The sequence below is a fragment of the Panthera leo genome, chromosome A3 (assembly GCF_018350215.1).
Source record: "Panthera leo isolate Ple1 chromosome A3, P.leo_Ple1_pat1.1, whole genome shotgun sequence".
Taxonomy (NCBI): Eukaryota; Metazoa; Chordata; class Mammalia; order Carnivora; family Felidae; genus Panthera; species Panthera leo.
This window is the reverse complement of record NC_056681.1, coordinates 110,278,227-110,293,129: the sequence shown is the minus strand read 5'-3', so window position 1 is coordinate 110,293,129 and position 14,903 is coordinate 110,278,227. Positions and strand designations below refer to the sequence as shown.

General features: G+C 46.1%; 1 protein-coding gene across 2 annotated transcripts in view; it reads left to right on the top strand.

The window, feature by feature from the left end:
- Positions 1 to 14,903, top strand: part of CRIM1 (cysteine rich transmembrane BMP regulator 1) — a 189,012-nt gene that overhangs the window by 170,824 nt on the left and 3,285 nt on the right. For both annotated transcript variants that reach the window (XM_042933264.1, XM_042933263.1), the window contains 3 exons: positions 3,544 to 3,738; positions 11,370 to 11,492; positions 14,220 to 14,410. In XM_042933264.1, coding sequence (XP_042789198.1) covers positions 3,544 to 3,738; positions 11,370 to 11,492; positions 14,220 to 14,410 — 509 coding nt within the window. The remainder of the gene's footprint in view (positions 1 to 3,543; positions 3,739 to 11,369; positions 11,493 to 14,219; positions 14,411 to 14,903) is intronic.

Genomic DNA, 14,903 nt, shown 5'->3' with positions numbered 1-14,903 from the left:
GAGAGACTCCCTTCTTTGAGGCGGGGCTACCAGCTACCAGTCGACTGGCATCTATCTCTCCGTCCTACCCACCACCCCCCCCCAGGTTTTTTCCCAGTTTTATTGAGAAATAATTGACGTAGATCACTGTGTAAGTTTAAGGCATACAGCATGATGGCTTGAGTTACGTATATTGCGAAATGATTACCACTACAGATTTAGTTAACATCTCATGGATGCAGTTAAAAAAATTTTTTTCTCCTCATGATGAGAACTCTTAGAATTTATTTCTTAACAACTTTGCAGTCTCCCACACAGCAGTCTAGTTAGCTGTAGTCATCGTGTCGTCCGTCACAACCCTGGCACATAGTCATCTTGTAACAGGAAGTTTGTATCTTTTGACCACTTTCTCCACTTCTCCCTGCCCCCACCCCCACCTCTGGTAACCACAAATCTAATCTCTTTTTCTGTAAATTTGGTGTTTAATTTGTTTGTTTAGATTCCACAGTTCAGTGAGTTCATGTAGTGTTTGTCTATTTCACTTAGCATAAGACCTTCAGGGTCCATCCATGTTGTCACAAGTGGCAGGATTTTTTTTCACTTTTTATGGCTGCATAATATTCCTGTGTGTGTGTGTGTGTGTGTGTGTGTGTGTGTGTGTGTGTGTATAAAACACAACTTCTTTGTCCATTCATCCATCGATGAATGGGTTGTTTCCATGTCTTAGCTATTGTAAATAATGCTGCCATGAACATGGCACCCCCAGTTTTTTAGACCTACCAAGATAGCTTACTTTTAAAAAAAATTATTTTAACGTTTATTTATTTTTGAGAGAGAGAGAGAGCATGAGCAGGGGAGGGGCAGAGAGAGAGGGAGACACAGAATCCGAAGCAGGCTCACAGCTCCAAGCTGTTTGTATCAAAAGATACAAACTTCTCTACCGTCCTCCGGGTCAGGGTCATTGTGGTCATGCCTTCTTTCCCACACATGAGAAAAGTGTGTAGAATCAGTGAGTGAATGTCTTTATAATGTTTACTATGTAATGTTTTTTAACGTCAATGTAATTTTTATTTTGTTATTTTTTAAATGTTTATTTTTTGAGAGAGAGAAAGAGAGATAGCATGAGCCAGGGAGGGCAGAAAGAAAGGGGGACAGAAAGTGCCCTCCGAGCTGTCAGCACAGAGCCCAATGCAGGGATCAAACTCACGAACCACGAGATCATGACCTGAGCCAAAGTCAGCTGCTTAACCAACTAAGCCACCCAGGCATCCTCAATGTAATTTTTTAACAGACCGTTTTAGCTTTGTAGCATTAATTAATTAAATATCTTAAAAAGTGCCTTTGCTTAGATCTTGAGAAAATAACAAACCTGTGCTTGGCTTTGACTCGAATCTCTTTTTTACAGAGTCCTTCCTGAGTTCATTCCCTCCTTTTCTCTGAGAGGAACTGGCAAAGATGCCTTTAGGAGGTAAAGCACAGAGAATGTGCTAGATGAGGTGGGCAAGGAGCTTGACCTTCTCTTTCCGAAGCTCCTAGCACAATAATGCATTATTCACATTTTATGCAGTGCTACTAGTCCATCCGATGAGCTGTTACAAGGTCTGTGTAAAATAGAATCAGCAGTATTGCTTCATGAAGAGATGCTTCCTTTCATAAAGAGTTCTCTGCATAATAGACTCTAGATTTGATGGCAAATCTAATGTCCTCAATGAAAAGTTGGCTGGAGGTCAGAATATAACTCGAATCAGATTCATTAACTGATTCCACTCAGCCATTTGACATGTGCATTTGAGATGTCTTAATAAAGTCGCCTCCCCTAAGGATTCCAGACTAGCAAAAACTTCTGTCGTGGGTTTGGTTTGAAAGCCTCCAGACAAGGTTTTAAGCTTAACAGTCAGCACACCAGAAAACTTTCTATGGAACGTTCACAAATACAATGAAATACATTTTATTAGACAGTGAGAAAACATTTCTGTTTACAACTAAGCTTCCGTGATTCCTCCGTGTCCCTTGTTGAGCCTTAGGCAGAAATAGAGAAGCTGTGAACACATGTTGAGAAACGGAGATTGTGCATTCTGGCACCTGACACAGACTCCTTCCTGTGCTTTCTTATAAACCTCTGCCATGGCCTGAGATCTAGCTATGGACATACAACACGTCCTAGTCCGGGCAAGAAGAGAATGTGGACACCGATTGTGTGAGCCTCCTCCGGAGAAGCCCGACAGGAAGCCTTGTGCTGGGTCTACACAGAGAGCAGCTAGAAGCTGCCTTGGGAGTTGCTCAAGGAATATGGCTGCTGTTGCCTACACATTTCTCATCGCTCCCTCGGGCATTCTGGGTTCCATCCTCTGTGTCGGGGCCTCTGTTGGAGCTTCCCAGATGTCTTCCAGGAAGGACCCCGAGCCCCTGACATCACTGCTTTCCTACCAGATTCCTTTATAGTTTTTCAGTTATCAGTGACCAGTGGTAAGTGGAGGCACCTTTAGAATCTGAGCATAAAATCTCCCCAGCTTAGTAGGAGTCACCCAGTTATTGGCCTGTCCAGTGACAAGGAAGTGCTGCCCCCCCTCCCCCCCGTGTCCCCATTGACCTGCCCTGTCTCTGCTGGTCACTGGGACCTCACTCTGAGCCACCGTTCTTGAGCTCTCGGGGGACAGACTGGCTTTGAAATGTGCCCACTTGTAAATGAGTTCAGGTGAACCAGGAGGAGGCGATGAGTCCCAAGAGAAAGGGACTTTCTAGGAAAAAGTCGGGGGAGGAAGGAAATGAGGATGGCAGGGGAGACTGGAGGAAAGAGAAGAACAGCTGTAAATTCTTACACGTAAAATAACTCCTAAAAATACATGATTATCAAAAGCCATAGTTTGCTGGAAAAAAATGGATTGAAATGAAATGAGGTGGGTTTGAAAGCAGGAATGCCTTTGTTGATGACAGGGAAGCCCCCCCCCCCCCCCCCAGCATCGCCGAAGAATGAGGGAAGTGGTTCTGTCAGCACGGATGCCTGCCCAGGAGAGCCGTGGGTTCCCCGGGACGCACTGCCATCCTTCCTGACCCCTCCCCTGCATCACTTACAGCAGGATGAAGTGAAATTAGGAGTTTCGTGAATGGCTCTATAAATGTATTCAGCTGGACTTTATCTCTTCCCACATAAAACCTCTGAATGCATCCCTACCTATTTGTGTCTGAATTTGGTTTTTTTTCTTCATGTAGTACGTTCAGTAGCCACCCAATGTGCTTAAATCTGTATTTTCTTCAGTGACGATCCAGGGACACTTACCCAGCGGGTGTCATTCCTACCTGGCCGTAGCAGTTACTGCCCTGTGTTGGCCTCCGTGGCCCTTGGTCAGGTTCAGGCCACAAGACAAGTGCTCTGAAGCTTCTCCTGTGCCAAGGAAAATGGCAGCAGGGAACTGGGGAGGCGGAAGCTTCGCCACCTGCTGGAAAGTCACCATGGGAAGGACGTGGTGACCGTACAGGGCTGTTGCCCTTTTACGTGTCCGGTGTCTTAAGATGCGGTGCTTTGTCACATCCGGCGACTCCACCCTGTGCTGTTCTTTTCGCTAGAGGACGCTATTCCGAAGAAGGCGGTGTGCCACTTCAGCGGGAAGGCCTACGCCGACGAGGAGCGCTGGGACATCGACAGCTGCACGCACTGCTACTGCCTGCAGGGCCAGACCCTCTGCTCCACCGTCAGCTGCCCCCCGCTGCCCTGCGTGGAGCCCATCAACGTGGAAGGAAGTTGCTGCCCGATGTGTCCAGGTATCTGAGCCAGGGTTCCCGAGCCGTCACAGTGATTGCGGGGGAAACGGGCCGCTGGTGCACGGGGCCCGGGCAGGCCGTGGGCCCGGCCCAGGTCTAACACCGCAAAGATGGGGCTGGGGGTGGGGGGAGGCCGGAGAGACTGCCATCAGGGTGAGGGCCTGATTTGGGTCCCATGCTAGACTCGCTCTGGTTCTTCTCATCTGCGTGCTCTAAGTGTTCGTGGCGGCACGGCCTGACGGGCGGAATAGGCTCTTAGTGCCGTGTACCCTGGCCGGGTCGCGCAATATTGGTGTGGCGTTGGACCGGCCTGGTGAAGAGGGCCCAGGGGACCCACTAGGGGATCGCTTCACAGCCATTGCAACATGAATATATATCAGAACCGGAATGGAGGAGTTGTGGTTAAAGAATGCATTTCAGTCTGTGTTCGGTTCCCGAGTCCCAGCAGCACCCGTGCTGTCCCTGCGGCCTGCTCCCAAGCCGTGTGCCCAACTTGGTGTCTTCCCGAGGAGGCCCCAGCTGGCTGCCTTGGCGACCCACGCCCACGCCTCTTCCCACACCCACCCTCCGTGTCAGCTCGGAAACCCACCTCCGAGAGTCGCAAGCCTCCATCCCCCACAGCTGCCCAGATCCTCCCCCAGGCTGCCTCCTACTTTCCACGTCTGTGTCTTGTGCCCTCGTCCTCTGTCCCTCATCCCAGAAATGCAGGGCCTGAGCCCCCGGCAGGACAGCCTCCGGGGAGCATTCCGGACCTCCAGCCCTAAACAGACCCCTCAGTCTATACCGCAGAGAACACGCACTCTGGGGAGGAGTCAGGATCCTTTCCACCTTCACCTTGACTCTCGTGTCTCCTTGCTGCGTTATGTCAGAGAACCTTGGCCGTGCAGTACGGTGAGCTGGGAGTCCTGCCAGCCGTCCGTCTGTACTGTGTGGTTGTGAGATGGGATGGTCGGCACCCAAACAGTTTCATTGTCTGTTTGGCTGTTCAGCAGCAGAGACCCGATTGAGCACTTCTACAACTGTCCATTCATCCCACGTGATGGATGGGACGTCCCGCCAGGTCAGGAGGCTGAACCCTATTCAGAGCCTACCGTTGGGTACCCTTCCCAGCTTAGCCGCACGGGCCTTGTGTGAGGTGCACATGGGGAGTGAGAGGTTCCCTCTGCCGTCTTATCACCATCTGCACACGGGGGACATGAAGTCCTTGAGGGCCATGCAGAGAACAAGGGGAGCCGCGGGTTTCCCCCGCGAGGCAGTCTGTCTGCTCCACACCACCTGTGCCTCACGAGCTCCACATCCATCTCCCCAGTAACACGCTCCTGAGATCGAAATGGTGAGACTTGACCTTCTTCCTTCAACAGAGACTCACTCAGTGCCTGCCATGCACCTGCGCTGTTTCTAGGCCCTTGGGGCACAGCAGTGAATCAAACAAAGCCCCACCCCCACCCCCAGTCCTCGGGGAGCTTACATTTTCGGCGGGAGGGACAGGCAGGAAACAAGCGATAAAGAGACCGCACCCAGGGTGAGGCTGAGGACTGTTGAGAAGAGCAAAGCCAGACAGGGGGCAAAGGGGAAGAAGGGACAGGCTGGGTTGTTTCACGCAGGATGATCTGTCACTTTGATAAGGTGACATTTATAATGAGATCCAGAAGAATTGACCTGGGGGGGGGGGGGGGGGGGGGGAGAAGGCAGAACGCTCTGGGTACAGGCAGGGCACAGCCCTGCGGTGGAAACACGCTATGCATGTTCAAGGACAGCCGGGAGGCCTTGGTGGATGGGCCCGGTGAGCAGGAGGCTGAGGCGAGCACAGAGGCTGTCGTGAGCCGGAAGCTGCAATCTCCGCATCGTTGCGGGGCTTCGTTGGGCGGGGAAGAGGCTTCAGAGGGTCTTAAGCAAAGGAGGGAAGCTGGGTGACCTTCCCTTTCACAAGACGTCCCTGGTGCCGAGTTGAGGCGTAGACTGGGGGATGTGGAGAGGACGAGTGGAAGCAAAGACAGTCTGGAGGCTTTCCCAACAATGCAGGCCAGAGCCCAGGGGTGGCCTGGCCCGGGGCAGTGGCTCTGGAGGCAGGAGAGGGGGTCGGGCTCGGATTCTTTGTGAGGGAGAATCGGTAGGATTTGAAGACAGTGCTTGTGAGAAGAGAGGAAGAGAAGCCGTGAGTGACTCTCATGTGTTTAGATGACAACACGAATTTGTAGCCACAGGGTAAAGGCAGTTTGGTTGGCGGCAGTTTTTCTTTGAAATCTTCACTGTTCGTCCAAGTGGAGAGAGTGAACAGTGAGCATGTAATCTGCAGTTCAGGAGAGACCGGAAATGGGTCTGTACATTTGAAAGTTGTCGGCTTAAAAAACCAAGGTGGTTTTTTGTTTTGTTTTGTTTTCACTTTGTTTTAATATGAAACTTATTGTCAAATTGGTTTCCATACAACACCCAGTGCTCATCCCAACAGGTGCCCTCCTCAATGCCCATCACCCACTCTCCCTGCCCTCCCACCGCACCCCCCTCCAATCAACCCTCAGTTTATTCTCAGTTTTTAAAAGTCTCTTTTTAAGCCTTGGGACTGGAGGAGATCCCCCAGGGAGTGGGCGTGATGGAGAAGAGGCGCCAGGACTGAGCCCAGAGACCCTCCAACTTTGGGAGACCGGGCAGGGCAAGGGGGACTGGCAAAGGAAACAGAGGAGGAGCCACAGCCACACGGGAGGAAACCAAGAGCCATGACCCAGAAGACAAATGGAGAAGGGGCAGGTGTGCCGTTAGGTCGAGTCAGAAGAGACGGGGAAACTAATCCTTGTGCGTTTAGCACGATCCTAATCATCTTGACCACAGCCATTTTGGTACAGCGGTGGAGGCTAAGTCTAATTAGAGGGGGGCTCAAAAGAGAAGGGGAGGGTGACTGGTGATACTAGTTATCAGCCCTGCTGCAGGGTCCACAAGTGAGACTCTGCTGTGAGGTAGAGTGGCCTTGCAGGACAGGTGGGCCCTCTCTATTGGAGGCAAGAGGGTAATCTGACCAAAGACCCTGAGATGGAAAGGTCAAGGCCCAGTGTCCCCAGAATAGAGAGTTCTAGTAGCAGGAGGTAAGGACAAAAAAGATAGCTTTGGCCCGGATATTCAGGGCCTCGCTTGTCAAATTTAGAGTGTAGATACCATCCTTTGTAGGGAATGGGAGCCTCATTTTTGAGCAGGTGAATGACATGGTCACATAGGTGCTTTGGGAGGATTAACAGGGTGGGGTGCAGGAGGGACTAAAACGAGGGGAGACCAGAGGCCAGGACAGCTGTAACTCACATTGCAGACGTCCCGGGTGGTGACAGCAAGGCCCCAAATCCAGGTGATGGTGGTAGGAACAGAGTAAAAAGAGGTACTCTCCTTGGCTTGTGAGTTTAAGAAAGGAGAGAGTGCATATATTGCCAATAACATCCTTGTTCATTATGAAAGATTTCTCCAGTGACTTCTCAGGATTTACTGTTGGATGGAAATTTAATTTCTGTAACTCTTCTTTCTGCGTCTGATGTATTATTGATGAATCATTTCTCCGTCTTCTAAGCAAACGGCAATCAGCCGAGCTTTGCCACTTTACATTTGATTAAGGCTGGATTCCTGTCCCGTTCGCTCATTGGCTCACTGCGTGATCTTGGTCAGGAATCCTCACTAAAGTTCCAGGCTTCCATTTATCATCTAGATAACTCCTGATACCATGCTTTGCCCTCTGCCCATACCGACTCCCATTCTGGATAGCCTCACCCTTTATAAAGCATGGTCCCCTCTGCCATCTTATGAGTACAAAACCCGTGGGCTGGGTAGCTGCTTAGTACTTGTCCCATTTTACAGAAGAAACTGAGGCTCAGGAAACTTAAGTGAATTATCCACAGTCCTGCAGCTAGTTGGCTGACCTGGGAGTTCTGATCCTAATTGTAGATTCCATCTCCCAAAAAAAAAAAAAAAAATGGTGCATCAGCTTGTGAGCCTCTGGCATCCTGTCCCCATACTCCAGAAAAGGACATTTTATGGAACCGTGGGTCTTACAACTGGCCAGGTGCCTCTGAAAGTAAAATATATCCACGGTAAGTGGTCTTGGGTTCCTCTGAAGTTTGGATCAGATGTGACCACGGGAGTAATTCTTAACTGTGACCACGTGCCCGTGATCCACGTGGCCTAGCCTGATGTAGTTCTGTGTCTGCAGTGCCAGCAGCTGTCAAGGGCTCTGCTAGTAAATGCCAGAAGGGCTGTACGTGAGAATTGGGGTCAGTCACAGGTCTTGGCCATGGAAGGCCTGGGTCTAGGCATGGAAATGCAGTAATTCCCACACTTCTTTTTGTTTGTCCAAGTAGGTTTTTGCTGAAATATTTATCCTTTTTGGCAAAACTGCTCAGAGACTGCTTCCCTTGTAAGTTCACGTTAAGGGGAAATGACCCTCTCCCCGTGGACATGAGGGCTCTGAACTAGAGCGCTGAGTATTTGGTGACGATGGAAGGAGGTGTAGGTAGATTTTCATCCGAGCCGTACTGAGTTTCAGGGAGCAAACCCATACCGAGGGCGGGCTGTGAGCTGCCCAGCAGTGAGAAACACCCATCGTCATGAGACGCCCATGAGGACAGGACTGGTCTTGCTCATGGCTGTCTCCCAGAACTTTGACCACTGAAGTGCTCAGGAAGTATTTGTGGACAGTGGTAATAGAATTAATTACTCTGTAAGACATTCTCCCTCATCCAGGGCACACCCTTCTCCCTTTCCCGCTGATGCCAAGTAGAGCCTTTCGAAGCATCTGTGGGAGGACGGTTTGAACTGTTGGTGGTGGGGGTTTCACTTGAAATCTACGCATATGCAGCTAGAAGGCACAAGGATTTCAAAACTGTTTCCTAGTGCTCTCCCCCAGAAAACCCTGACGTGAAACTGAACCGATCCCCTCTCTGGGGACCTTGGGTCGGGGGTGGGGGGGGCGGATTGGCTACTTAGCCGTTGACATTCCCAGGTTTGGGGGAATAGAGCCTACAGTGGCCTTCTCTACTGAGGTCTCAGGTGCCAGCGGTAGAGTGGCCCCTGCATGATGGGAAGGTTCAGTGCTGTGTGCTAGACCCACAGGGGAGGCCCTCAGACATGCTGTGGCATAGAAAGATGTCACGTAAGTGTCAAGGTCACTTTTCTTTCCAAACTCCTCCAGGAAATTGATATCACACAATCAGGGTTTGTCAGGGGGCGAATGAGACCCCATGTCCGACACACCCGTCCCAGAATCACCCACTGCGGACCTGCCGAATCAGGACCCCTGAGATGCAGCACATTTTATAAGCTCTTCAGGTGATTCAGATAGGACAGAAAAGTTTGAGTCATTGGTTGTACTCAGGCCCCTGCTTCTGTAAATAGTATTTTCAGTAAATTCTCCTTTTAATTCAATAGTATTTTCAGTAAATTCTCCTTTTAATTCAATAGTATTTTCAGTAAATTCTCTTTTTAATTCAAGAGTTTTCAGGTATTCACATGTCTAGCTCTGGTCATGTCTGAGGTACCAGTCCCCGTGCACTCGAAAATCCCCCTACAACTTTGGACTCCCCAAAAACCTAACTACTAATAGCCTGCTGTCAACCAGAAGCCTTATGGATAACATAAACAGTCAATTAACACGTATTTGTATTTTATACATATTACATGCTATATTCTTACAACAGAAGCTAGAAAAAAGAGAATATTAAGAAAACCATAAGGAAAATACAGTTACAGCACTGTATTGATAAAAATCCATGTATAAGTAGACCTGCACAGTTCAAACCCCTGTTGTTCAAGGGTCATCTGTATTTAAGTAAGAAAGCACAAGACTGAGGGACAAAAAGCCAAAATAAGTTTATTCTTGGGGGGCACCAACCAGGAAGACCTGGGCCATGGCATCCCGGAACAGATTTGAATCCCAGCTCTGCCAGTTCCTGGATGCGTCATCTTGGGTAACTGACTTAACCTGACTTTACCTCCCTGCCGGGTACTCCGTTAATACACAGTGTTTTGAGCAGAGCAAATACTCTCTTCCCTGTCACTTTTCTCCTCTCTATAATTCATCTTGAAAGCCAGGGGACTATGGGGTAGACACCAATCACTGTAAGCAGGGAGGATATTAGTTCTATTTTAACTTCTATACCTTGCATTTTATGTATTTTATGTTGGACTAAATTAGGCTATTAGTGAATATTTAGTATGACCAATGTTGAGTAACCTTATAAAAATTGGTTAATAATACGGCAGGATCTGGCCAAAAGGAGCTATATGGTTGATGCAGATTTTTGTGTTGCCTTTTGAGAATACGGGTTCTCAAGAATTACTTCTTTAGAGCATGTTGAAACATCCTTACTGTTGCCTCATCTATTTAAAAGGTGTCTGGGTATATAGTCCAGTGTGTTTGTCTGATACATACTGACTTAGAGCTTTCAGCTGTCTATATATACAACCCAGGAAAGTTCAAAAGTATAGCATTTCCAGCAGTTATAAAGTGACATAGAAAACGTTTGATTGTACCTTTTATACGGAATTTTATTGAAATAAAGAATAGTAACTTAAAAAAAAAAAAAATGTTGGGCTGGTTGTTAGCCAGATGAAGAAAGGATATATAAATATATTTGTAGTAGCCAAGAAAAACTTTCAACTGTTTTCACGGGTCCCTTGTAGAATTTAGCTTTAAAACGAGAAAAAAAAGGGGCACCTGGGTGGCTCAGTCGATTAAGCGTCCGACTTTGGCTCAGGTCATGATCTCATGGTTCATGAGTTCAGGCCCCACGTTGGGCTCTGTGCTGACAGCTCAGAGCCTGGAGCCTGCTTTGGATTCTGTCTCCCTCTTTCTGCCCCTCCCCCACTTGTGTTTCCTCTCTCTCTCTCTCTCTCATTCTCTCATTCTCTCTAAAAATAAACAAAAAAGAAATATTAGAAAAGAAAAAGAAATTTGGGATAAAGAATATTCTTCTTCTTAGTTTTGTTTCATTTATAGGATCTTACTAATCCAAGTGCCCAAATGATCAAGTTAGATCATGGAAACATATTTACTGAAAATCATCTACCAATCCACATGGTTCCACTGGTGATAAAACAGACATGTGATGCTTAAGCCAGGCCAGACCTCAGGAGGTCTGCTTACGGTCTATTCCCATTTAGGGGAATTGACAAAGAAATAAGAATGAAAGATGCTTTAACTTTTTCACTTCCTAGGACATATTTTATAGAAGTGATTCAACATTCATGGGTTAAAGAGAAGCAGCTTATTAAGGTATGTAGTATTTAGCTGATGGAAAAATAAAAGAAATCCTTCCATTTCAGCCAGTCCCTGTCAGTTTGCACAGAACTACAGGGCCAACACCATCTGACATGAAAAAGCAGAGCCTCTGACCCTGGTGGAGAAAACTCTCCCCCACTACTTTTACATGGGGGGGGGGGGGGGGGGGTTGAGGGGGAATATGGTTATATGACACGCTTCCCACCCTTGCAAAGCCAGTGACTTTCTAGTAGTAATGATGCAGTTGCAGAAACCGGACCTTTCGTGCCCCAGGACAGTATTGTACCGAATTGAATGCACCATCCATTGGGATTGAAGAGACCAAAGTCAGCAGTAAGCAGCCCCTCCATCATCTCTTATGAGAAATATCCCTTTCTTTTAGAAATGTATGTGCCAGAACCAACCAATATACCCATTGAGAAAACAAACCATCATGGAGAGATTGACCTGGAGGTTCCCTTGTGGCCCACACCCAGTGAAAATGACATTATCCATCTCCCCAGAGGTAAGTGCGAAGTTGACTGAGATCTCTGTAGACTTCACATATATGGTCTGCCTTTTTAAAATTTTTTTTTAATTTTTCATTTTTTTTTTAATTTTTCATTTTTTTTTTTTAATTTTAACTTCGAGTTCCTTTTTAAATGGCAGGTAAGTAAGTTCAAATAACTACTCCAGGGGAGACCTGTTGGCTATAACATATTTAAACCAGAATGATAAAATTAAGTCTGCAGGTAACTGGATAACATGCCTCCTTCTGGCCCCATGTGCTCAGAGACTTCATGATGATGGAAAGAAATATGTTCCTTGTCCTAATAGCTTGGTATCTGCAATTTCTAAGCCAGGACTCATATTTGTGCATATGTAAGTGGAATAATAATAAATTATTCAGTCCCTGTGGATTCTGGACTAAGCATTTATGCATTAGGTTACCCTCCGCTTCCAGGCTGTTTTCACTCCGTGAGAGTTCAATTTATTACATGTGCTGATTTTTCCACTCATCGGGTATATTCCATGTTTTTTGTTTCGTTTTGTTTTTCCCCTAGCTCTGTCCTTCCAGTTGTGTATAATAGACCTGTTATTCCCTCTCTCAGTAGTTAAGAGATAAAGCCAGGCAGAGTTCCTGTCAGTATTGCCTTCTCTATAAAAGTAGATGTCTTGATTAAGAGTATAAACCTGTGCTTAGCCATGACTCAGGACTGTCTCCCGTCTACTCCAAGGACATTCTCAAAATCACTGCTATACAATTTTTATATTATTTCTTTTGGGGGAAGCAATATTCATTGCTTGAGAGATTAATGGTCTGTTGTTACCCTAGATATTCTGAGTGTTATGCTTATTTAGATCAAGCCGGTTGACCAGAGAGCCAAATTCCTGGCTCCAGTGTTTTGGCTCCTTGTGTAATTGCTGTGACTGAATTGTGCTTTATCATTACATTTGCATTCGATCAATAAATACTGGTGCCTACTCTATGCCACACACTGTTCTAGACGGTGGACTTTGGCCATAACGACCGCCTTACTTGCTGTAGTATATTGAAGACCTATGCATTACACAGTATCTCTGTTACAAAGTACCTGAGGAGAAATTTCCTGTGTCAATAGCAGGAAAATTTACACTTCTCCTAAGCAATTGATTATTTTTAATCTTGAAGACATTGTGAATCTTATTGATGATACCTGTTTCCATTTTTGCTTTGGCTGCTAAGAAGCCCAAAGCTAAACTTTGTGGCCTGATTTTTGCATCAAAACGGAACTTAAGGACTGAATTTTATAAACAGATCTCAACTGAAGCTTTATTTTCCTTTCATTAAGATTTTCCTTAATTAACTTTTCAATTTCCTTGTATGACATATATTCCTAAAACCATCTGCCATATCATTTGGAATATGGTAAGGCAAAAATCCATTCCTTCATTCATTAAAACCTGAATTCATCAGTAAGATGTTATTTTTACCTTTGGCATTTTTGTTGATGCTGATAAATGTAGGATTTTTTCCACCTTCCTATAAAGTATTATGTACACTGGATAGAATGACTAGGAAGGTTCTCTTCTTCCCACACACAAAAGCAGCAGCATATTAACAAAAATCTGATCTTTTAAACCATAGACTGTCTTAATATCACAGAACTGTGCTGCTATGAGACGGGTTTCCAGAATCATTTAAGAGCAACTCCTTTTGAATGTGTAACCCCTGCATCTTTCACTAGCCTGGTCTTTGATGCATTTGGACAGGTCGACCACAGTGGTTTATTTGTGTTTTTTTTTGTTTTTTCTAACATTTATTTATTTTTGAGACAGAGAGAGAGCATGAACAGGGGAGGTCAGAGAGAGAGGGAGAAACAGAATCCGAAACAGGCTCCAGGCTCTAAGCTGTCAACACAGAGCCCGACGTGGGGCTCGAACTCACGAACCGCGAGATCGTGACCTGAGCTGAAGTCGGACGCTTAACCGACTAAGCCACCCAGGCGCCCCCACAGTGGTTTATTTGAAAGAAAATAAAAGTAAAGAAACTTCCAAGGAGTTCTCCTGATTGGTATATAGTTACTAACCTTGTTATCTCTGCAATATTCATGGCAAGCATGATGATTTAAAGGAATAGAAAGACCTTCATTCGAACGAACAAAGTTAAATGTCTCCTATACAATATATTAAAACTAAGGCAGGAAAATGATCTAGTAGGCCTAGTGAGTTTTCAACAAGTTTATGACGAGGGAGGCATTTTTGCTTAGAGCTCAGTAAACCAAAAGACCAAACTCTTGATTCTGGCTTTAGTTTTTACTATTCCACTAGCGATTAGTCTTAGCTGTTACTCTAGTAAGTCAAAAATACTTTGTCCTAGTCTCCTATTTGCTGGTAAACAGGGAGCTAAACTAATGTTTCTGCTTCAAAATCTTAGACCATACAGGTTAATCAAAATATTTTTAGTAATCTAGTTTTAATCACTTTTGTAAGGTCTACATAACAATTTTGTTTTCTTGGCTAGCTAGAACCAGCTTCCTCCTGCCCAGTTATTAACCTCTTCACCCTAATATTTCCTGTTTCACATCATCCCTGAGAGCTCTGCACTCTCATCAGAGCTCTTCGGATCATTAGACTTGAGTCATGTTTTAGCCTGAAAGTACTGGGAAGCAACGAAACCCAAGTTGTTGATCTGTTTGCAGTGGAACTATTAGAATACTTAAAAATTCTGGTTTAGGTAATAAATGCTTGTAATTTTTTTTTCCCCTTCTAGACATGGGTCACCTTCAGGTAGATTACAGAGATAACAACAGGCCGCATCCAGGCGAAGATTCTTCACTGGACTCCATTGCCTCAGTTGTGGTTCCCATAGTAATTGGCCTCTCTATTATAATAGCATTCCTTTTCTTCAATCAGAAGAAACAGTGGATACCACTGCTTTGCTGGTATCGAACACCAACTAAGGTACTGTCCTGAAAAAGTCTGTCTTAAGTGACCAAACTGGGAAAGCTTGCATGCTCGCATTTGCTTAAATTGCTTGATGTCTTTTGTATTAGCCAGCGAAAGTTTTGCTTTGGTCTTCGTAGCCTCAAACACACAGTAAGCCGTAGCCATAGTACTTGCCTCGGGCTGGAGCAGTCACTGGATGAATTACCCATCAACCACTGGTTAATGGATCCTGACCTTCCACACATCCAATTTCCTGGATTTAAAGTGTTTTAAAAAAGAAATACTTCTAAGTTGATTCCTAAGTCGTTGTATTAGAAATTAAAATTTGAGTTTCTTCTCAGTGATCTATCCACTTAGAATTGGGAAAGAAGTCCTGGTGAGAGGGTGACAGGGGAACTAGAGTGTCATGAGTGCATACAGAACTCCAAAGGACAGGGAGACATGTCCAGGGCAAGCGCATAGGGAAAAGGTAGAAGATCCTGAAGAGACTGTAACTACTACTAACTAG